Source organism: Anabas testudineus, chromosome 2, assembly GCF_900324465.2.
Source record: "Anabas testudineus chromosome 2, fAnaTes1.2, whole genome shotgun sequence".
In the NCBI taxonomy this organism is placed as follows: Eukaryota; Metazoa; Chordata; class Actinopteri; order Anabantiformes; family Anabantidae; genus Anabas; species Anabas testudineus.
This window is the reverse complement of record NC_046611.1, coordinates 28,541,281-28,565,399: the sequence shown is the minus strand read 5'-3', so window position 1 is coordinate 28,565,399 and position 24,119 is coordinate 28,541,281. Positions and strand designations below refer to the sequence as shown.

General features: G+C 39.9%; 1 protein-coding gene across 1 annotated transcript in view; it reads left to right on the top strand.

Moving 5' to 3' along the window:
- Nucleotides 1-4,246: 4,246 nt before the first annotated feature.
- tgfbr1b (transforming growth factor, beta receptor 1 b) overlaps nt 4,247-24,119 on the top strand; it is a 47,026-nt gene continuing 27,153 nt past the window's right edge. The window contains exon 1 of the mRNA XM_026362145.1: nt 4,247-4,341. Coding sequence (XP_026217930.1) covers nt 4,278-4,341 — 64 coding nt within the window. The 5' untranslated portion in view covers nt 4,247-4,277. The remainder of the gene's footprint in view (nt 4,342-24,119) is intronic.

The window sequence follows — 24,119 nt, the reverse complement described above, 5'->3', positions numbered from 1 at the left end:
TTTGAACATATACTGTAGGTTCATCCTGGTGAATGAATCTGCTCTGTGGAGCCAGCCATTAAGCTGTTAGTGTAGCTCGAGCAGAAGATAGTGTCATTTCATCATTCTGGCAGAATGTCCAACATAGATTTATGATATGACACCTTTTCCCACCAGCTGGAGTCGAGGTTTGATGCCACAACACGTCCGGTATCAGAACCATCAGCAGGACATGTTTGTTTCAGTACTGCAGAATGGCCGGGCCTGTGTTTCAGTGGGCTTTTAAGTGTGACGGTCTGTTCTTTCCTCATTGTATTATACACTGACCTACTCGTAGGTCTGCACACGCTAACTGAAAAATCATGAATATATACATATATTACACAACTTATGTTCCTAGTTCAGAAAACACAGTTATAGAAGTGAGGAAAATGTGTCACTTGTTAGAGATGAGGGACAGGCCTAAAATAAAAGCAGAGGGGTGGTGTGACTGGCACAGTTCCATCTACACCACCAGATATCAGGGGGGAGTCCAGGAGGGATCCAGGGACAGGGCACAGTCCGTTCCCTTTAGACAAACATAACAGTGTTTGTGTGTGTGTTTGTGTGTGTGTGTGTGTGTGTGTGTGTGTGTGTGTGTGTGTGTGTGTGTGTGTGTGTGTGTGTGTGTGTGAATAATGACTGTTAAATGTCACAGACAGATTACAAAAGTACATGAAAGCATAGATAGGAACAATATTAATGAGGTTTATCGATCATATACTCCTAATGGTATTTATCATGTTGATTGGGGCTTGAACAACAGAGGCATTTTTGACGTTCTGAGACGTTCTTTTATAAGATAAAGTAACATTTAACACTTCTCATTCTCATGGAGGTCTGCTCCTCTGCATCAGCAGAATGCAACCCAGTATCTACAGTAAGTTGAAATCAAACACCATTTAGTCAAAGAGCTGTTTTGATATCATTTTAATGTCATGCAACAAATATGAAGTGCACATCAGATTTAAATCAGTTCAGAGGATACGTTCGTATTCATGGACTGGTTAATGAAAAACACCGGCTAAGCTAATGTTTACTTTGGATTACTGACATGAAACACAGCATGTTACAGTGGCTTGTTTGCAAAAGCTCTGGTTAGAGGTAGAATGGACTTCATGCATGGACATATTTTCTGAATGAGCACTGGCTGCTCAAATCAGATCACTGTATGAATTTTATATAGATTCCAGTGAATATATTCTAGCCTATTATTTACTAGTTCCTGTATAGACCTGGTCCTGTACAGGAATTAAGATTGAGAAGCACAGGTAAGATTGAAAAGGTTTAATATAACAAGCAAAGGTGATGTTCATGTGCTGCAGTAAGAAAACTCCGGCCTCAAACATGATACATCCCTTGACGTACTGTAATGTCACATATATGGGTAGTGTAGTGGATCTCCATCACTGCCGTGGGTCCAGTACGTCTAGAGCTGTGAGGAGCGTTAATTTAAAAGTCTGAATGACAGAAAGCCATCGCCTTAACATGCAGTATTGATGAAGCCAGCAATGTTTCCTATTCCGTGTCTAGAATGGACACCATAATATATTGCTGGCTGTCTGCGTCCACTAGAATGATATGGGTCACACATAGTCCGAAGACTCAGGCTGCTATCTGGAGACCTCGAGGAGTCAGCTCTTTCAAACACGGGACGACTGCATGGGGTAGAACACAGAGTGATGGTGTCACATTGTTATGCTTGTCATTTTCTGGAGAAATAAAATAAACAAGCATACAGTCTCCTTTTGTGATGCTCTGTGTGTGATTAACACTGATGAAACCCTGCGTTGGCACTTTCAGGAGTGAAGCTCTGCTTGTTTACCTCTAATGTGGGTTTTTGCATAAATGCAGCTCGTCTAAAAGGAAAGGGCAGCATTTTAATACATGCTAATGCTACAGACATAAAAAAAACAAAAGCATTGCTCTGAACTCGTGCAGCAGGCAAACAGCGTGTTAGTTTTATACTGACATTAACGACTAGTTAATAATTGTCTGCTTTTAAATGTGACCCGTGCTGCCAGTCTATGTTTTTGGAAAAGATACAGGTCAGTTGTCTTTACCTGTGGAACTTTGTTTCAACTTGTTTAGCTGTGACTGATAGAAATAATTTTAGAAGAGGAACACACCCCAGCACGGTGAGTGATATCACTGCCATTAGCTGCTGAAGCTGATGTGAATGTCATTAGTTTGCAGGTATTTGAAAGTGCTGAAGAAATGACTTGTTGATGGAACAAGAGGAAAAAGAAACACTAACACCAGAGTCTCTCCGTGGGTACCATGTATTTTTGGCAGTCCATCTAATATTTGATGGGATATTTCGGGCTGAACTATAATGGTGGACCATTCCTAAAGACTTTGATATTCTTGTCCTTGGTCTTGTGCCATTAACAGTCCTTAACTCTTGGTTACACTTACTTGAGATATCTTTACATTGTTATTATTCTATATTTGCTATGTTGTTAACACGCTTAACATGCTGCAAGTACCTTATAAATGATATTTCTATAGTGGTGTTTCAAGTGTAACGCATTATTTCAAGACAATTTACCTCTTGTGGCACCTAAAGGAACTGCATTTCTGCAGGCTATACCTACTATGCCTACCTATAATAAGACCTGAGTCATTACTCCTTTAACTTGGCTCCACCCTACAGCATCAAACATTTCACACGAAGCCTTTCACATAGAAAGGACAAGGGTGAAGGATGGGTTTCAGAAAACTGAGTGGAGTTATCAGAGGAACAGAACAGCACTTAAGATGGCAGCAGAGATTCTCCGGAGTGGGACGGCCAGAGGGAAGTGAACGAGGACATATTAAAATGACTAATGAAATTGAGCTTCAGTCCTCCTCCTAGTGTGCCCCCTGTCCTTGCCAACTGTAAAGAGACTTTTGATTTTCTTTCTCCAGACAAAACAATATAGGAAGAAAAATGTGTTTACTGAAGGTATCTTAACTCCAATCACTGGTCTTGCTCTGACTAAAGAGAAAAAAAAACTGTTTCTGCCTCTGTCCTTCACTTCCTTTCCTTGCACACATTTTTGCACCATGCTTCTGAGTTAACAATAAAATTGCAGTTGACCTTTACACTACTTGCTATTGCTTGCATGTAATTTTGTTATTAAAAATCTGAGCACTTTCGACAGGTCCACACATTGCAAGTCACTGTGGATGAACGCGTCAGCTAAATGCCAAAATTGTAAATGCAAATGAGACAGGTACAAGCATTAAAACATGAACAGCATTTGATTACTGCTAAAAGCAGGTGTCGCCTGTGTGTGTGTGTGTGTGTGTGTGTGTGTGTGTGTGTGTGTGCAGGACTCAGTTGGACATCAAATAATAGGCCATCATCAATCTCTGTCACACTCACCAGGGACTAGGGAGAGACAGAGAAAGAGAGCATGCGTGTGTGTATGCTTGTGCATTAAAAGTGGGGGCATAGGGGCCATGTTGCCTGTGTATGTGTATTTGTGTGTCTACTCAGGAGATGGAATAAATGTGGCGGAGACAAAAGAAGGGTTACGAAAGAACAATGTGCGAGGGATGTGTGTGTGTGTGTGTGTGTGTGTCTTTGCCATGATTGTGTTGGACATCTGTGTTAGCGCGTGAAAGACATATGGATGATGAACATGGGTTAAGCAACAGCACGCCATTGAAGATATGTTATCTAGAAAGGCTGGCAGCAGTGAGAATGTAATCTCTATTTGCCTATGTTATTATCATGACATGTTACCTCAGCACTGTGGCATGATTGCTCTTCCTGACGAAATCACGACTGTTACCTGCCGGGAGACATTTTCCCTTGTGGGTATATGTGTGTGTACATGTCTATTTAAAGCCAGGGTGGGTAAGAGATGTATAGAGAAATCACACTGTCTGCATGTTTTTTTCTGCATTTTCAGGCAGTAGATTTTTGTATTTCCATTTGAAAGTATGAAATGGTAGGAAGTAGGTTATAATCATTTTGGCTTAGAAGGTGCTCAACATGTGTTATTGTTCTGAACATATATTGTTATTGTAGAAATAATATGAATTAACTTGAACACGATCTTTTTCACGATCGTGAATAGCAACAGTGTTTGTTTACAGTAATGAGAGAGTTGCTCCAGTGGGGCGGGGTGTGGCGTGGCTCTCCGCCAATCAGCATCAGCCGAGCGCCTGGATGGGCGGGACCTGCCGCTCTGTTAACTAATCAGCGCGCACCTTCCTGAAAGCAGGGAGAAGTTAGCACTCGGCTTCCAGTCTGGTCCGTAGCTACGATGGATGCAATACCGTGCTTCGTGGTCGTTCTCCTGTTCGGGACGGGGATACTACAAACTACTGGTAAGAGGCTTTAAAGGGATAAGACGGAGTTGTGTTTTTTTGTCTGTCGGGTATTTGTCAAGCGTCCCACTCTCTGGTTACACTCTTAGTCTCCGTTGGTAAAAGCTCTTTGTTCAAGAAGCCTGAAGAAGCAGAGTGTGTGTAACTAAGATGGCGCAGGGTCGGCGGCCAGCCTGCTGCTGCCTGTCTGAGGAATGTTTATTGTCTGAGGGGGGGGGGAAAGAAGCAGGGAGCTAAAAGTCACGTTGGGCTTAACAGGTCCGACAGCTACACCCCATGATCAGGTCAGGTCTTGGGCACCGCTTTTGGGCTGTACTCGGCCAACAAAGAGTCCGACCGGTGAACAGTCCCGAGTTTCGCAAATACAAAGTTGGCAGCATCACTGAGTGGATGTTTGCTTTTTGTCAAGTACTGGCTGTTCATTTACCTTGTAGCTGGAGCATGAACCCTCCCAGTCTGCTGTGTTTTATTTATTTGGTGGGGGAGCATAGTTGTAACTAGTGACATAAGTTTATGTTGCCTCAGTGGTAAATGTTCAGTCTTGTTCCAGGTGACCGTTATTTCTCCGTGCATCCCGCTGATGCCTCGGTTACTGGTCTATCAGTAACAACGACGTCCTGTTGTGGTGTTAAATGTATTTATAGATACTTTTAGAGAAGCGGCAAACTAAATAACTAAAGCCCTGTTGCTTTTCTCTCGCACTATTTTCCTTGAGTCTGGCAGCACTTTGTTTCTGTCACGTCTGTCACCCTCTGCTCTAGCGAAACCATTAGCCATAACCATTAGCTCTGGTGGTTGAACTTTGCTTTTTAATAGGTGTCTGCTTGTTAGCCTGCTATTGTTAGCTTTGGCTGTCAGCTATACATTTTTTTTTTTTTTGTTTAGTTGTCTGGGAATTTTTACTTTTTCTTTCGACAGGTGATGGCATTGTGTTTAGTGCTTTAGACATGCAGCATACAAGGGATATTTGATACCTCGGCTGAACAGGTTGAAACTATGTCTTCAGTATGCTACTTATTCATCCTCCTATTTGAGAGAATGCAAATCGTCCTGCTGTGCCAAACTTCATTTAAAAATATGTCAGTTTAGTTATGCCTTGTATCGTTTAAGTCTGGCCCATTCGTTTCAGTCACCTGGTGCATACAGCGTTGAAATGTCCGCATGGTGTCATTTCACTAAACCACAAGACCCAGGAATTAGCTTTGCAGCGATAGTTTTAGTTCACAGCGGAATAAATGGTTGTTTTCAAGCATGCCGAAAAGAAGGGGACGTCCCTACGACGCTCGGAAGGGACTGGCTCATGTGCAACGTGGTGTTTAAGGTTACCGAGAAGCGGTATTGTGTTAGCCCCCAAGATTTGTGAATCGGGCTCAGTATTGTGGATTGCTCATCGCAAAATACCAGTGCTACGCCAGTCTCCACCGCTGCTACCCTTTATTCTTGCTCTCAGTATGCTCTCTGGTTTTTATTTTTATTAAGCAGCGGAACTATGGTCTGTTTTCTTTTTCGGTAGCCACATTATGATTGCAGTCTTTTCTCATAGGCACAAATAATCGATAGTGTGTGTTGTTTTTTCTACTGACTTGCACACTCACGCGTTTCCTTTGTGTGTCATTTCTTTGTGTGTGGGGAGAGAGAGAGAGAGAGAGAGAGCCTCATGATGAGTGGAGGAGCATTCAATTCAGCAGCATGCACAAAGAACTTAATGAAACCTCCCCATGTTAAAATTATTGTCGTGTCTTTATAGACCACAGGGCTGTCTTGGATGCAGCCTGGCTATAAAATTGATATGTTGGCTCAGGGTCACACAAGAAGTGAGGGAATTCCGCTTTTCCTTCCCCCAGCAATATGATTGTCATGGCATGGGCCCGTGGTCTGCGCTGCATCATTTACACCAGAATATAACCCAACATTTTAAATGGAGATAGTCTGACCCACAGAGCACCAGTGCACATTTCAGCTGTCCATCACAAAGAGATGGAGATCATTTAACCAGAGAGCACACGGACACCTGTACATGCCACGTTTGCTGTTCAGCACCACACCCCTGCAGATCACACACACTTGCCTCAGCAGCATTGGTATATAGCAGTGCGGCGCGCACACACACAAAAGCATCCACACACATCCAAGGGCTGGCATTGGGCTAAATTAGGTGGTGTCACTATTACTCTCCTCATCCTGCCAGCCTCAGTCATCCTCCCACCTAATAGGCTCTGTCCTCATGCTCTGTCACTTGTTTCTTCCTCTCCTTCACTCAGCCCTCCCACCTTCCACTTTCATTTGTCTGCTCTGAGTTTTCTGCTTTTCCCCCCATTCCCAGAGAGGTATACTAAGCAAATGGGACACATTTAGCTGGAATGGATGGTATAAAGAATGGGTGTTGTGTCAGCAGTATGAGTCAAATGTCGGCAACTGTCAAGGGAGATTCCAAATTGATCCTGACTGTCCTGATGGGGCGGCATCAGTTTAGGATGTTATCTCAGCTGTTTCTTGTTGCTTCTGGGTTGCTGCTTGTAATAAGAAATCCTCAGATTTAGATACACGTGTCCTACAGTTTGTTCCACTTTCATACAATGTCTTGTGACTGTAAAGTATACACCATGTACAAAGGGAAATGACACCAGGGTGGTTGTTGTTTCCAGGAGTTGTACTTGATCTGCCTCACATTGGTTTAAAAATTCTCCCCGTTTTTTCAGGGTGTCTACTCTCATGCACAGCTTTTTGGTGTATGTAGGTTATGTGCTTGTGATGTAAACGTTAAATCCTTGTTTCAGAAACTGTTGAACCCTTGAACCCCTTGAAATTTTGAAAAAATTGGGATACACCAACTGAAATGCAATTAGGAACATAGATTGGTAAGTTGATTGTGGTCAATTTCAAGCCACTGTTGATTTCAGGTTCTTTTTTGTGATGATATGCATTTTAAGTAGTAATTAATGAAATATATGGGAAAAGGCTTTGTTTTAGAGTCTGGTAAACTGCTCACCTATTTCAGTTATTCTTTTACATTTTATACATTAATCCATAATATGATTTACTGTTCTGGTCATGTAAACGGGTGAGTAATTTCTTGTGTTTCATGTAAATGTCACATCCCAAAGAAGACTCAAAACTGGGATATTAGTCTGCACAGAACCATACCAAAGCCTGTTTAATTTAGATGTTTTCTTTTACCACTTATCACAGGGCTAGGATTAGTTTATAGTGTGCGATGGGGAGAACATTCAATCACCTAAACTCAGAAATATGAAAATAACGATGGATAGATGCACTTCTTGTATTATTAGCACTTTTTCCAAATGTTGTTGAAACTAGTGTTTACTGTGGAAAGACAGCAAACATCAGGAAGCAATATTTTTCAATGATACAATAGTCACAGGATTTTTGTCAAAGCCACAGTGTGCGTTTTGATTTCTCTTTTTTTTGTGACGTTCAGCAGATATGTTGCGTTTAAATGTTTTACTGTTACTGTAAAACAATATGCTGTATTGTTTTAGGCTGTGGAGAATTAGTGTTTTGCATTGTGTATTCTTGCCTGCTTCCCTAGCCGCTGGGTTGTATGTTTTGTGTTATGTATTTCTATGTTTTTTTTGTTTGTTTTTTTTAACGTAGTGTTGTTTTTCTGCTGGTTGTGTGCTGCTGCTGTCAGTACTAGCAGTGGAGGAATGTCAAGCATTCAAGTGACCCTGGCCGTCCGTTGTCCCGGCCCATGGAACCACAACTAATTTGAGAGGTTGTAGCCATGCCAGTGGCCATTGGATTCAAAAGCGCCAATGCTTTAATGAATGCCCCACCCTCGCTCCCTAGTCTGCTCCGTTTCATGCAGAGGCCAGAGAATCACAAACCCTACTGCTGATTCTCTGTTTGTTAGTGGTGGGAGTCATGCTCGTTCGTCTCACTGGAGTAACAATTATAACAACTTGCAAAGTCAAGATGTTCCTCCCTATTTTTGTATTTCAAAATGTTGCTAGATGATACTTCTAGACTATTGGTTTAAGGAAGATGTGCCTTTTTTTTTTTTTTATAAAATCTGTTTTGTTTTTTTTCTCAGTTAAAACAAGCCCCTCACCTTACTCTCTCAATAAAATGATAGATTGTTTTACTTGTGTCACAGTGAGATGCTTTGTATTAAACACAGAGGTAAAGCAGCAGAAAGAGCCTTTTCAGATTTTGCATTGTGTTAGGAAAAAGGTCCCGGATCTGAAACACAAAGACCCCATCCACACCACCTCTACCAAGCAAGCCACATTACACTATATTACTCTATCTACCTAGGCTCATACTTTATCCAAAGAGTAGTTTTAAATTTCTTTAGAAAATTAAGAGAAGAGAGAGATCTTTGTGTGCATTGTAAGTAAACCTGATCTGCATCTGTGAGCTTCTGACTTTGGGCTCTGGGAGGTTTGTGCTAGGATATCTCAATTAAAAAAAGTTTAAATTGACTTTCAGCTGATAAATATTTGTAAGTTAGACACATGTTTAAAGTGTATGCAGTGTAACCTACCATTAAAGCTAGAGAATGTATTGAGACTACAGTTTCAAATCTCAGTATTACACTTGAAATATTGTAGCTTCAAGACTAATGTAGAAAGTAGGACATAAACTGCTGACCAACCCAAGATAATTTTGGGCTTTACCAGGCTGTTACAGTAGGCTGGTCCATGTTGTATTCCTGGCTGATGCACTCACGTCGAAGACATCTCTCATTAACTGTAAACTCTAGAAAAATAACCAACCTACTCTACCTTACCTTATTTTTCACCTTTGTGGTCTATTTTCCTCTGCCAGGCTGGTGGTACCCATGTAGAGCAACTAAGCTGCTTAGCAATTTACCAGATGTATTCTGATTTTGTGAGCATAGAGAACAACAAAACAACCTTAAAATTGTAGGTTTTCTTTCATGCCTCGCTTTACAAATGCACACTTCCAGTTGTAATTTGGTATGTCTGCAGTCCTTCTTCCATACATATTCAAGCATTCTTAAAACATACAGTTCTTCTGTAATTATCTCATTTTATTCGCATTAAATAATATCAACACTGACCACAACATATTGATCTTTAGAGCTGCAGGAGACTGGGGTTTGAATCCCAGCTGTAGTCTACCTCCAGTATGTTGTTGTTGTTGCTGTTGTCGTTGTTGTTGTTGTTGTTGTTTTGTCTGTCTTTGTTGTAAAATACAACATTTGAATAGCTACAAACAAGACATAAATATTATGAACACTTGAATTGTGAAAATATTTTAATAATTCCAAGTATTTTAAAATAAGAATGAGTGCCCCAGCAGTGCTGCATTGAGGATTGGTTGCTCACACAAAATGGTGTAGTCCTATATGCAGTAGATACATCCACAACAAGAGGAGAGAGGAAATATCTTATGTGTTGGAGATTTTATATAGTTCGTTATACTATGCGTAACAACGTATAGTTGTAAATTAAAAGTCCCAACTTTCCTGGGCTCCTTCTGTTCACCTACCTGCTGTTCGCTTTGTGTCCATGAGATGCGCTCCACCTTCAGTCACAGAGACACAGGCCAATCAATTAACCTCTCAATTTTAGTTCTGAATCAGGATCAAGTAGCTGTTGGAAAATAAGATGTGGCAAAGTCAGCGGGCTGTTAATATGTTCATACAGTCAAAAACTATGCATACTATACACTCTGTATTTGATTGTGTAGTCTTCTTTTGCTGTGTACAAAGAGGTATGTACAGAATGAAGGTTTGTACAAAATTATGCTGTGCTATGAATCATATGAATCATTCTTTTTTCCTCAATATGTAATGTGATTGGCAATTCAAGTATTTACAAGTGTCCATTCCTGGTAAGGCAAATGCTGTGTTTCTGGTGTTTGCTGCTGTGTACTGGTCATGCAAAATTGTCACTGTAATGTTGCATGATCAGTTGCTGCTGTGACAACCCAGACAATCCTATGGCATTTTAAAGACAAAATAAGCATTAAATACATTAATTTGTTCCTTCGACTTCCCAGATCATATTTTACTGCTACATACAGCACACCCCCACAGATGCAGCTAGTTGCTTTGTTTTACTGCAGGGCATCTGTCTGTGTGAATACAACCTGAAGCAGAACCTCATTAAACAAAAGAGACATCCTTGAAATGCAGTCTGGCTGGCAAGCAGGCTAATTAGATGAGAAATGCTGTTCAGTGAAGTCATCTCTGTTAGGTAACAGTGAAGAAGTATAGGACATTTGAGATGATGATGGTGATTATTTTTGTTGGACTCACTGATCAAGGGCTCTACCTTGAACTGTGTTTTCCATAAATGACAGTAGGTGTGGGTGTGTGGGTGTGCCTTGTGTCTAGGTTGGAGCAGCTGCCAGGGTGCTGGCTGTCTAACCTTTCAGATCAAGCTGCTGCATATTTATAGGCCCAGTGGCTCAAACAGATGTACTGCCTTTTCCTCCCATCCCATTCTCAATATGTTCTGCCATCCATACCTTCCTCTTTGTTTTGCAGGAACAAAAAGCTGCCTCAGCTTTATTTCATCTGTGATGATAAAAGAGACTGGTTGCATGGTGCACATGTTTTTTTCATAAGGGTGTGCTGCAGTCGATGTCAGCAAATACTGCTTCTGTCCAAATTTTCTGCAAGTGCAACACAAGAACAGTGTCTGTGACCAAGTGTGATATAACCAGTTCATCTATCATCATTGTAGACTTTGTGCTTGAAAATTAGTGGACACCTACACCTTCAAGAATCAACAATAGCAACATACTATTCTGTGCTGTATGAAACTCTCAATGGCAGTTTGCTTCACTTCCCCATGTTGGGCATGTTGATGTTTGTAACTTTTATAGTGTCAGCCACCGTTAGCTTCGCAGTTTTTCCCTGAGTGTTGGCTCCAGCTTTGACCAGCAAGGTGAAACAAATCATCAGGGCAGATAGCAGCCTTTGTCATCGGCTCTGTGTTTGTGTGGGGGGAGGTTCATCCGGGTCTGGGGCAGTGGGCCTCTTTGCCCAACACACACACATTTAGAGAACACATCTGGTATTGACAAAGGGCTGACCATAATGGAGCTGGCTGGGTGCATGGGTGGGGTGGGTCAGGCCATGACCTATGGAAATGATTCTGGGAGCTGAAAGGTCCCACAGAAAAAGGAGGAGTGAACTTACTTATTTACATAATTCATTCTGAGGCCCTCACCATAAGCTTAACCTAAGTCTGACCTTAGCCCTAAAACCAAGTCTTAACTGTAGTAGCACTTTGAAGTTTGAGTATTAACCATAATGTCGCTGCAATACGAAAATGCTTTCATATTATTTACAGTTTGTCCATGCTACCATTCCCCCAGGAAAATATATTATATGGTTTCCAGTGTAGTGTGTAGTTTTGTGCTCTTTACCTCCCAGTTAAAACAGATGGGAATTACTGGTGACTGAGCGCAGAGTCAGTAGTGATGGGGTGTTAAAAGATGAAAACAGGTGAAACTATGTGTTTCTGTTCAAAATGACTCCTTCTTCTAGTAAAATCTGTACTGCATTTTCAGTCCTCACCTCATTTTCATAACAAAACCCACACATATCCTCCCAGACAGTATGTAAATTTTTCCTCAAATAGTATGTAGATGTGATTTTTTTTATTATTATTTTTTAACCTTAGCTGCACAATTTTGTGTGGTTATGAAAGGGAGAATGAAATGGTGGAAACAAATCTGAAAACCCATGAGTTGCTATTAAAACAGGCCTCCACGGTTTAAAAGTAGAAATGACAGTTTTTCTACACATATTGTTTTACACAACTCTCTGTCTTTATTGAAATTGAGGTTGCTATGGTGATTAAAAGTAGTTGCACGACTGGGATGGTACATTTGTGTGGCTGCACATTCACCAAGGTGTTGCCTAAAATGTGTGATTGTTGATAGGGAACAGAGTATTCATGGAAGTTGATTTGCTGAACTGTCCCCTCATTTGCATTGAAGACATCATTATGTTGTTGCCATTAAGACATTTATCATGCTGATACTGATAGCAAGAGATGGTGTAGGTTGTATGCTATCATTAAAACACAGATGAGTTCTACTAAAAATATTTTTAGTACAACTAGGCTTCATAATGTATCTCATTATTGGAGACATATTGGCACCTCCCGTGAAGTCAGACTCTCACAACAATCATGCAGTGAAATATTTGGTTCTAAAAGTCACTTCAATGATTTCACATTAATTAGTTCTATGTATTGTAGCAGAAAATGACTTATGCTGTCCAGAGCTCGGCAGAGTGTAGCAGACGGTAGAAGAGCATAGTTACGGAGGTAGATTTTAGGCCGGTCAGAGCTGAGTATATAGACTTCATGGTCATGCTTGCGCTCACTTAAGTTGCATATTGCAGTTTTAAATATGTTTTATAAAGCCTGAAAAAACTTAAAATAAAATGATAGGTAATAATTATACAACTATTACTACTATTATTATTATTATTATTATTATTATTATTATTATGACAATTGCAGACAATTTTTTATGAGCCTGTTTGTCAAAATGACAAATATCGAGAAAGTGAAAGGCAACCTCTGGTCCAAATCATGTTGTAAATATGCAAACCTACAAAACATTACATGTATTATATAACGGTGTATGTCATTTCTGTTAACACTGCGATGTGGGCAGCTGTGTGAAAATAATATAATACAATACAATACAATAATACAATTTTGGTGGCCTTTGAGAGTTACCTGTAACCATTATTGAGAATGCATGTTGTGTCACCCACATGCTTGAGTTAATAATTAACAATAATTTCACCTATGTTTAACATTTTATTAACATGTTACACTAGTTTTGTAAAAGCCAGGTTTCCTTAATGATATCTGTTAAAAATGTGAATTGGATTGGACTAAAGGATCAACACAAATGTCAACACTGGTATTGAAAATCTTTGGTAATGTAACCCTGTCATGGGTCTTGGCCACTGTAAGCACAGAAACAGTTATTACAAATGCAATAAGAGGCTTAAAATCTTTCAGAAAAACAACTCCTTCTGCCAGTCTGTGTTGTATGAACCAGATAAAAGGATTCTGTAAACTGTACGTTTTATGTTTGTTGGAGAAAATTGGCCTTGTTGTTTTGATGTTTTATTTCTATGTTTAGAGAAGTTTTATTTTGTTATTTTTTTCTTTTGTTTTCACATGTTTATGTATAATTTAAAAAACTGTTTGTGTTATTTGTCCTCACTGGCAAAGTCTTACCTGAAAGCATTTTCATCTACTCTACAGAGGAGATGTGTTACTCAAAAGGTTTGTCGAGTTCAGAGGCGTGCAGTGCTGTGATGTGAGCTCGATGACAGTTTACTTGGGACTAGTATTTAATGCAGGATGGATATTTGAAATGTCACACAAAACACTGCTCATACACATCCCAGGCAAAGCAAAGTGCTAAACATTGTGATTCTCATTGAAAGTGCCTCGTGTCAAACTTAGATCTTTTTGTGGAGCTTGAAAATGGGCACAGCCGCCTTACCTCCCTCCAGGGAAACACTTTTCTTAGGTTCTTGAAAATGTACTGCACTTGTTTAATTGAAATTATATTACCCTAATTCATTTGGGTTCTATGTTGGCTATACCAGTAAGTGGATGTCTGTTGGAGAGATTCTATCTACATGTAACAGTAATTGGGCGTCAGTCAACTGGATGCATTTTTACCACCCAGGTGATTTCTCTGCTCCTTTGTAGTCTGTGTTTTGATCCTCACTGATGGATCAGATGGCACACCTGGTCTCAGGTAGACACAGGCAAAATGTTGCTAACAAAAACCTGACATTTATAAGAAATGACAGCAAGACAGAGTTGAAGTATGGCTTGCAGCTAATGTTCCTAAAGCATTTAAATCAGAAGCTAACTCCCACACCTTTCAGCATTCAGTTTGCTGAGACTCTGCCTCAGACCTGCATACTGTCTCCCGAATGCCTCACAGCATATTAATAGGCTCTCAAGGGTTGCATCTTCTAGGCTTCTAGTATACTGGTAGTACAGCCAGCACACTCAATGGAGTGTGCAGGCTCTAATCTTTTTTTATTAGTGTATTTCAGAAGATTATTCATTGTGTTTCTTTTGTACAAAAGAAGGGAAACATTTTAGAACTAAATGACTACATCCAGAACGGAGCCAATAATATCTCCTGCCATCCTCCTATCCCATTAAATGATAGTTATAACCTTCTGTTACACAAAGATGTTTTTTGTATATACTGTATGTTAGCTAACCAGGTACATGTCCCTATGCCAAAGCCTTTGTTGAAATAGTTTTATTAGTATTTAACATTAAAATGTAAGGGAGCTTAGTCAGACTCAGGGATATTCAGCTTCTTATGGCTCCTAAACATGAGCCAGATCTACTACTGACTATTGTGTGTTTGCTAGTAAAGTGTTCAATGTAATATTTACCTAGATTGTAATCTTCACACTCTGGACAACTTTTATTTAATTGATAACAAATTAAATTTCCATCACTTAATGTAACCATCCTAGCGGTTGTCATTTACTTTCTTCATTTAGATATCCTGCATTTTGATTTATCCCTTTCAGTGGTGTAGCTTACCTAGCTTTCTGCAGATGTGACTCATCACACTGTTGAGAAATTAAGCTAAGCGCTAATAACAAAATTAATGTGATCCAACTGTGCTAAAACGCAGCAATGGCAGTGGCAGCTGACAGCAGCAGTTTGGATGAATGGACCAGGGAGGATCTGCACTTCATTCTGTGGCCCCTCTTTGTGCTGCGTAGACTCTGATCACTGAATGCTTGATAATTCAGTTAGTGCCTTGCACAAGGCTATGATTGTGTATTTGCCTGTGTATGTGTAACTGTATATTTTTTGCGTAGGGGTTGGCAAATTCAATTTCTATTGATTTGTGCAATGTGAAGCCATTGTCTTGGCCGTTTCTCTTTCCCTCCTGCCCTCTGCTATGAGTCGATGTATTAGATTAAACTTTATCCTCTCTTTTCATTTGAAAGGGTCTCCTGGGGCTTCTCCACACTGCGATTCAGCCACTTAAAGACCAGCCTCTGGAATCTGTCTCTCTTGGCTTTATTTTTTCTTTTGCCTCATTTTACTCTCAGCACTGTTAGAATAATGGTTTATTCAGCCCTAAACTGATTGCCCAGAATGGCATCAGGTTCATTTAGAGTAGTTACAGATGTTTAGTTGCTGCATAGTAACTAACTCCAAGAACCTGTACATACCTGGTCTTGTTTCTAGATACAACCAGACTGTGTTTCTGTCTGAGACAGTTTACAGTTCACGCCCAACTGTATGCAGTGGCTCAGCTGAATCTGAGTGTATACTGAGAAACCTCAGGGTGAATGATTATTGTACCTGTACCATACAAAACCACAGCTCTTCACAAACAATATCAGTCATTTTGTTGTACAGTGGCAATTTTTACTGCTTTACTAGCTGCCAGTGAATATCAATGGACCTCTTTGACCTGTATGGAAATGAAAAGAGCTCACCGCTCCCAGGAACAATAAGACTTGCTTTTTTAACCATCATAAAAATGAAAATATTTTTAATTAAACCTAATATTATTTTAGAGCTACAAATCTGTTTTTTTTAATAGCAGAATTGTCAACACTTGCTTCCGAACCTCTCCAATATAAGAAATGGTTGGCTTTCTAATTATGTCATTGTAACTGTATTATTTTACACTATTTTTGACTGGTGAGCCTTCACCCTGTGCTCTAGGAAAATGTAATAGATTTTTCTAAAGGTAAAACTCCTTGGTAGATCCCTTGTTTTGCATAATTGCTCTCCTAGTAATTGTACTCTAGCATTGCCTGCTGTATCAAAAAGTAACACCTTCTGTAATAGTACTTCATTAGTATTTTGTTCTGTTTAGTCATTGTGAAGATTTTATGACTTCCGATACTACTATTGTGCTAAGTGGTACTACATACACTCACCGGCCACTTACTTACATACTATTAGGTACACCTTACTAGTACCAGGTTGGACCCCCTTTGCCTTCAGAACTGCCTTAATCCTTTGTGCCATAGATTCAACAAGATACTGGAAACATTCCTCAGAGATTTTGGTCCATATTGACACGATAGCATCACACAGTTGCTGCAGATTTGTCGGCTGCACATCCATGATGCAAATCTCCCGTTCCACCACATCCCAAAGGTGCTCTATTGGATTGAGATCCGGCAACTGTGGAGGCCCAGTACAGTGAACTCATTGTCATGCTCAAGAAACCAGTTCCAAGAAACCATTCGCGCTTTATGACATGGCCTGTTATCCTGCTGAAAGTAGCCATCAGAAGATGGGTACACTGCGTTCACAAAGGGATGGTCATGGTCAGCAACAATACTCAGGTAGGCTGTCGTGTACACGCAATGCTCAATTGGTACCCTGAGCACATGAGACAGATGTGAATGGGTCTAGAGAAGCCGAGGAGAAAGTTATGCTGCCTGTTGCATAATTTAGCATGACCTGTTTGGTGGTAGGTCAGTAATGGTCTGGGGAGGCACATCAATGAAGAGATGCACAGACCTCTACAGGCTAAGCAACAGAACTCTGAGTGCCATTAGGTATCGGGATGAAATCATTGGACCCACTGTCAGACCCTACACTGGTTCAGTGAGTCTTGGTTTGCTACTGGAGGATGAAGACCTTGATACCATTGACCGACCCCCATGCTCAACTGACCTAAATCCAATAGAACACCTCTGGGACATTATGTTTTGGTCCGTCCTATGTCGCCAGGTTGCACCTCAGACTGTATGGGAGCTCAGTGATGTCCTGATCCAGATCTGGGAGGAAATACCCCTGGGCATCATCAGTCAGCTTATTAGGAGCATGTCCCAGTGTTGACAGGTCTGCATACAAACACGTGGGGGTCTTACAAAGTATTGAATACCATTTTCAGTTGCTGGAATGAAATTTCAGTAGAATGGACTAACCTGTTTCCTTCCTAACACCTAATCCATATATATCATAAATATAATGTATAACATATATTAGTATATATATCCAGTATGATTTTTTTTCTCATGAATGGAAATCTGATGTGTTTTCAAAGTGTTCTATTAAATTTTTTTTTTGTAATGTATTTTCACACAAAATTTGGTACAATCATTCAATTCATCAACATAATAATCAGATGTAGAGGCAGGGCATTTAGAGGACATCGACAGTGAGTCATCTACTTAATTTGTTTAGTTCTTACTTTCATAATTTCATATTCTTTTATACTCAGTCTTTAACTTGAAATGGTCTGTTAATTCACCTTAATTCCAAACTTTACACAAAGCTTCTCTGGCCATGTGATTAATTTCAACTTTGCAGAAGAGCTTTTTAAATGGCTGCGTGCTCAACACTGACTGAGATGTGAATTGAACCCGACTCTTACACGAAGGCTTGTCAGCTCTCTTCTTCTTTGCTTCTTTGAACATTGTAATTGACAAGGACCTAAAAAATTATACAAAACACATGTATCTTTAGAAGTATACATTTTATTCAAATAACCAGTCTTCTTTTCAATGTGTATTTTGTCAATTTGAATGCTGCCTCTCAGATTGAACGTATCAAGGTCTGTCCCGGAACTGCGTGTAGAAAAATTATATTAATGCAGATTTACAACTAATATGATTAATTTCTTAAACATGTAACCGCTTAAAATAAAAAACAACAGAAAACGGGTACAAGTGCAGCATGGCTGTAGTGCTGCACTGCTGTGTGTGAGCTCCATTCAGCCACAGTGCACTAATATCACAGTATCTCAACCCTTAAGCTATAGTGGGACCCTGTGTATGAAGATTGTCAAGTGGAGACTTGTTCCACTTTATGCTCTCTTAATTGTGTCATTTATTAAGGATTGCTCTCAATACTGAGTTGTGCCGACAGATACTTTGTGTAAGGAAAAATTGCCATTAGAGCGTCTTTCCCCAAGGCGACAAGCTTTAGTTTTAAGCAGCACTACTTTGTGCACAGGAGTTAATGATACTGGTGTAACAGTCTGATGAGTAGGCTACAAACACAATGTAACCTAACAGGGGCAGAGGAAAGCATCAAAATATATACTGGCTACAAGCACCTCATAGACATTGATATGACTCGATGCCGCTCTGATGTAGTGTTAACATAGTTACTAGCTCTGCTACCATTCGCTGACAAATTTCAGGGGATCACAGGTTGAATTACGGGCACCAGACTTGGTATGATATAGGCACACAAGTTAAAACTGCAAGATGCATTCTTTAAACCAGTTTGATCAGTCAGAGCAAGATAAAGGAAGCATAAGCCCAAACAGCCTGATTGAGTCTAAAACTGTAGGTTTGAAGAAATGGGTACATGCGGAACTTGAAGTGTAAATCAGTGATACCGTAAACAAAATATTTGGTGTGTGGCTTGTTAACTGGGTTTGGATTACTGAGACATTTTTTTTTTTATTTATGTGGTAACTCAGGCAGCATGATGGTTGGTGCACTGTTAACATGCAAGTAGCATGCTGCTAGCTCATGTAGTGAAGTGAATTTCACCTGTTATAAAGAGAACTACAAGTCTATTGTAAAAGCTTTGTCAGTATATCATTTGTCCTCTGACATTTAAAACCACTGCTTTTCAGAAGACATCTCAGCCAGGCGTTAGGAGAGACTGCCTTTTATTTCGGTGCACTTTTTGAATGGATACATGGTGCCTATTTTAATCTTATAACTTTAAATCTATCTTGTAGTGTATGTGATTGTCTCTGTATCTGTAGGGGTATCTTTTGTTACATATTCACTATATGTTTTATACTTTTGTTTTTCTGGCTATATTTGCTCTGTCTCTATTGTATTGTTTCTCCACCTACGTTTGTTTTATCTTTTCTGTGATACACCCAGGCAAAAGAGATCTTGATCTTTGTGGAGTTAGTTTAAAGTTATTTAGCTTGTTCTCTCCTAATACCTCAAGCCAAGTTGTCTGCTGATACCAGTAATCATTAACCTAAAGTGGAAATATGCACAGGCACAACTATTTACTGAAACACCTGCAGAGTGAACTGCTCACCTTAATGAAATGCAGTTGTTTATTATAATCAGTTACATGTGTGGTTTTCTCGTTATGACATGCCAGCATGGCTGCAAAGTAGCAATTGAAAAGACAAGAGGCTGTCTGGGTTGGACATGAGTTACAGCATATATTGAAAATCTGTATGACTCTGCAGTTCATTAGCATTTCTTCTTGTATGTTGCCTTAAAAAATGACCTCCTAAACATTTAGTTAATTAATCCATTAGTCAGTTAATAAAAAACTAACTTGAGACGCCTTCTAAACACTATCTCTGAACAGCACAAACACAGCACACAAGAGCTGGTGTCATATCCGTTACACTTCTAATGCTAAATAATACAAACATGACACGATCAAAATCACGCAAAAATGAGACCACACATGGGTATTAAAAGAGATGACAAAATAAAAATTAGTAGTTGTGCTGCTCTAATTTGAAGCCTGACATTATATTTGGTGTCACTATTGTAAGCCACCTTCTAGCTTCATGATTCAGAAAACAAGATGAAGAGAGAGCTTTACTCTGCATGAATTGAAATTCTGTGGATTAGACACCAGGAATAAATAACTGGCTCCCTGGCCTGATTTCTCACTCTTCCTGCTCCCGGTCTTTTTCACTAGACGGTTTCACAGCCTAGTGAACTTTAAGCATCGAGGGGAGAAAGTAGCTGGCACCAAGGTTCAGCCTCAGCTTGCTGTAAGCCTTAGGGTTCTGGTATACTCAATACTTCAAATCAGCATGCTCCTAGAGGTTGCCAGCTACAGTGTTGGTCAAAATTCCAGGATGACGGAGGTCTGACCGGCCAAGCCAAAAGGTAGAGATTGAGAGTTATGGTGAAGATGCAAGAAACCCAACAGTTTAATCTCAGAGTTGTGACTTTCAGAGAGTTGTGAAGGGCAATCTGAAAGGATTAGAACGGCCAGTGCCAAGAACTGGAATGTTTTGGACAACGTATGGACCAGCCTATGGAAAATAAAAATAATTTTGACATTGTTATCTTTTTATTTGGCTGAGAATGACCTGTCAGATCTCTACAACAGCTGGCATCTGAAATGAGGGCTATGTTCAAGGACTAGATAAACCTAGAATGGCAAGGGTGAGATTACATGGGCTGCCCTTGTTCATGTTTTGAAATGCTCTTAAAAAAACACACACAAAGTTGTAGACTTTTCAAATCACTGTAAGTCATATGATGTTGGTGAAGCTAGTCTTATAATGCAAATCACAGTTCCCTCAAAGACTTTGGGGAAAGTTTTTGACCTTTCATTCATGTGAATGTAAAATACCAGGACCTTTCCAATGGAAACAGGCCTGTTATTGACTGTTTTGATAGTGAAAGAAACTGTAAAACAAGTAAAAATATTTTATGGTGTCTTCCTTTAGCCCCACAGTTGAGCCACATCGCAGTCAAATATCATTTTCACCATCTCAGAGCAGCTGCCATCAGCTGGGTTCTTCTGTTGCTTTCCCCATGACATTTCTTGTTTGAGTGTTTACAAGCACAAGGCACTTTGTTGTTCGTATTGATTAGTGTTGTTTTGCTGACTTTCTGTGTGTTTTACAAATGTGCTGAATACACATTTGCTGCTCACTTATCATTGATGTTGTGACATATACTGTACTTTGTGGTCAGGCCAAAGTAGGCGTGTGCATGTAAAAACAGCAGAAAGGGGAGGTTTCTGTCATTGCTGAAACTTGTGAAGAGATGCAAATGTCTTTTTGACATTTGCATCCTAGGTGAAGCAGCAGAGTATTGTTTCTGGCAGCTGGAAAGTAACACAACTACATCCAGTGGACACTGGGTTTTTTAGTAAGTAGGTGGAGAGGGGACAGATGGAGAAGAGCTGGGCTGCTGAAACACCCAGAACAGGGACAAAGACTAATCACAAAACTACAGCTCAGGTTCTGTGTTTGCATTTGCGTGCACACTATACACACACACCCACACACACAGGACCAGCTCTCTGCCATCATATCTCTGCTGCATAACATACTGGTAACATCACCGCCCTCATGCAGGAGACTGGGGTTTGAATCACCAAATAACTAAATGTAAATGTAAATACCCCACTGACTTGTTGTTAGTCAGAAAATTCTCTTGAAACAATATTCTGTCTGAGCACTACTTCTTAGAAGAACACATACACTCTTTATATTTAAATAGGCCAGAGCAACCTTGGGAACAGAAAATCTGACTATTGGTCCAAGTTGTGTGTGTTTAGTCTAGCTGTTTGTCTGGCGTCATTGTCAGGAGCGTCTCAGATTAGTCAACCACATTCTGTGTAATCGCATAGTAAGACCATGGCCTTGTGTCTGACTTTCCTCAAATGCTTCCCCTGTCATATCAGACACACTGTGTGTGTGTCATTTTAACACAAACTTCCCTTTTTACAGGATGCACATTTCAAGTGTCAAATTTCTTAGTGCTTTAAGATCAACTTGGAAATTGACTTACCTCAATACTGACGCTGTACCATACAACTCAGGTCAGAATACTACATGATCCTCTTATGATATTGTGACTTATCAGAATGTATTGTAAAGTGTGAAATGTTCAAATTCAGCAGCAGCATTTTCTTCCAGAAACAACATCCTTGTAACTCTATAATAATCCACAGCATGAGACAAGAATATGTCATTTTTTACTGCTGTGAGCATCACAGACAAAATTTCAATTTCAAAAGAGCGACATCTGAGAGACAGATCTGTGAAATGATCCTCATAACCAGGAACAAATAGAAACAACATGCTGCTGCAGGCACCGGTGAGAAAATAAAATACACCCATGAGTATAATCATGAGCCTCAGCTAAGCACAGCTTCTCTAAGCTAAACCTGGTTTAAACATGTTCATCAGGAGCAATATTTTTTTTTTTCAGTGTCATAATTCAAATGGCAATTCATTTCTCAGCTGGCAATTCAATGTGTGATTTTGCCATGCATTGCATTTTGCAATTAGCCATCCAATATGCAGTTTGGTCATTGAATTTTAAAATGCGTTCTGCAATTAAAAATGTATTGCCAAGAGTGGCAATTCAATTCATCATTTCTTTAAAAGTTTAAATAAAAGCTAGATCAATTGCATTTGACATTGTCATGGGTTTTTGGTCTCTTTATTTAAATTAGAATTAATTTTGCATTTGGTAATTCAAATGGAAATGCAATCTGTCAGTCCTTTCATCAAGGTTGGTCCACACCTGCTTCTGCCCTCTGAGCAGCACAGCTCTTTCGAGAGGCTGCTGAGGCCCTTGACGAACAGAATAGAAAAAACCTTAACATCACTTCTCAATCGGTCCCCAAGTACCCAGGTTACTGTCGTCTTTCTACAGGAGCACATGTGCAAACAGGTCCTGTAACAAAGGCAGCAGACACGTCGCACTGTACTACTATCAGCTGAGAAGTGCTGCTAAATAAAAGGAGAGATTATTACACAGAGCGATGCAATCTTGTTTTTAAGTCAGGTTTGCTTGAAATTAAAATAAAACTGAAACCAACATAAGTTTCCTGAAGACATCTAAATAATTCTGTTCACTGTGCATTTCTTTAATTCCGACAGTTTCCTTTGTTACAGTTTTTCTCGATTGCTAAAACACATTTCTTGAAAGCTGCTCTCCTTTTCTCTAACTGTGAACACAAAACCAAGGTTTCAAGCTACAGTCACAAAACCTCAGACTCTTCTTGCAAAACCAAACTTTCACCTCAAAACAGTTCATTCTGTACTCAAAACTGAACTATGTTGTCAAATCGTGCCCCGAGTCAATCAAAATTAAAAACACTACTGAACAGTCACTAAACACTACATAGGAAAATATAAAACACAATGCTCAGGACGTGAAGCTGGAGAAATAAAAGTTTATTGTTCACCGTAGGCTAAATGCATGTTGCAAAACAAAAGAAATCTTGTGCATTTGCCAGATATAGAGCTAAAATAATTATTTTCTCACATTCACTTGCATTGACGGTTTTTCAATCTAGTGGTCCAGTGGGGTTTCACGGGTTTGGCGGGACTTACCAGCTCTATAGTATGTCATACAGTAATTGCGGTCAACATTTACATACTGTTCTATAATGTCAAATAAAGGCATTTCTCTGTGCCCTTCTCTAAATCTTCTGATTATGGTGGACACAGTGAATCTACTGATGTTTGGTTGTACCCTTTGTCCAGCCTCCCTCATGCTCATACCATGGACAAGAGCATGGTCAATCACAGTAGCTCTGATTTCATCAGATATTACTGTTCTTTGTCTTTGCTGACCACCTTGACCACCTCAACCTCCTCTCACACAAACTCTTCCTCTCTGATTTCTATCCATTGTAAGGTCTGACAAACCAGTGCTCTGTGAACTGGCTTACTGGATATGTTCCCTCCCATCATTAGCCACAAGTGTGATCAGTTTTGAGTTGTTGTGTTCAAGTGGTGACACCTGTGCTTTAATGGTGTTTGACTTTTGTCACCTGTGCTCACCATTTTGCAGCACAGGTGCATCACAATGAAAATGTGTTGGCAAGTTGTGTCTAAACAGGTGAAAAGTGCTTATGATTTTGCCAAAAGAGTGGTTGATTCAATCAGTGGGTCCAGGCAACTGATCATTTGGTTCAGACAACAGGGTGTAGTGTTTTAGCTATTGAGAAAAACTGTAATAGGAGCTCTGTGAATATCTGTTGTGTGTCTCTCTCTCTCACAGAGCTGTTAGTCACCTCCCAGACACACGTATCATTTTTTTTAAAAAGATCAAGAGAGACAGAAAGGAAAAGCGATCGGTA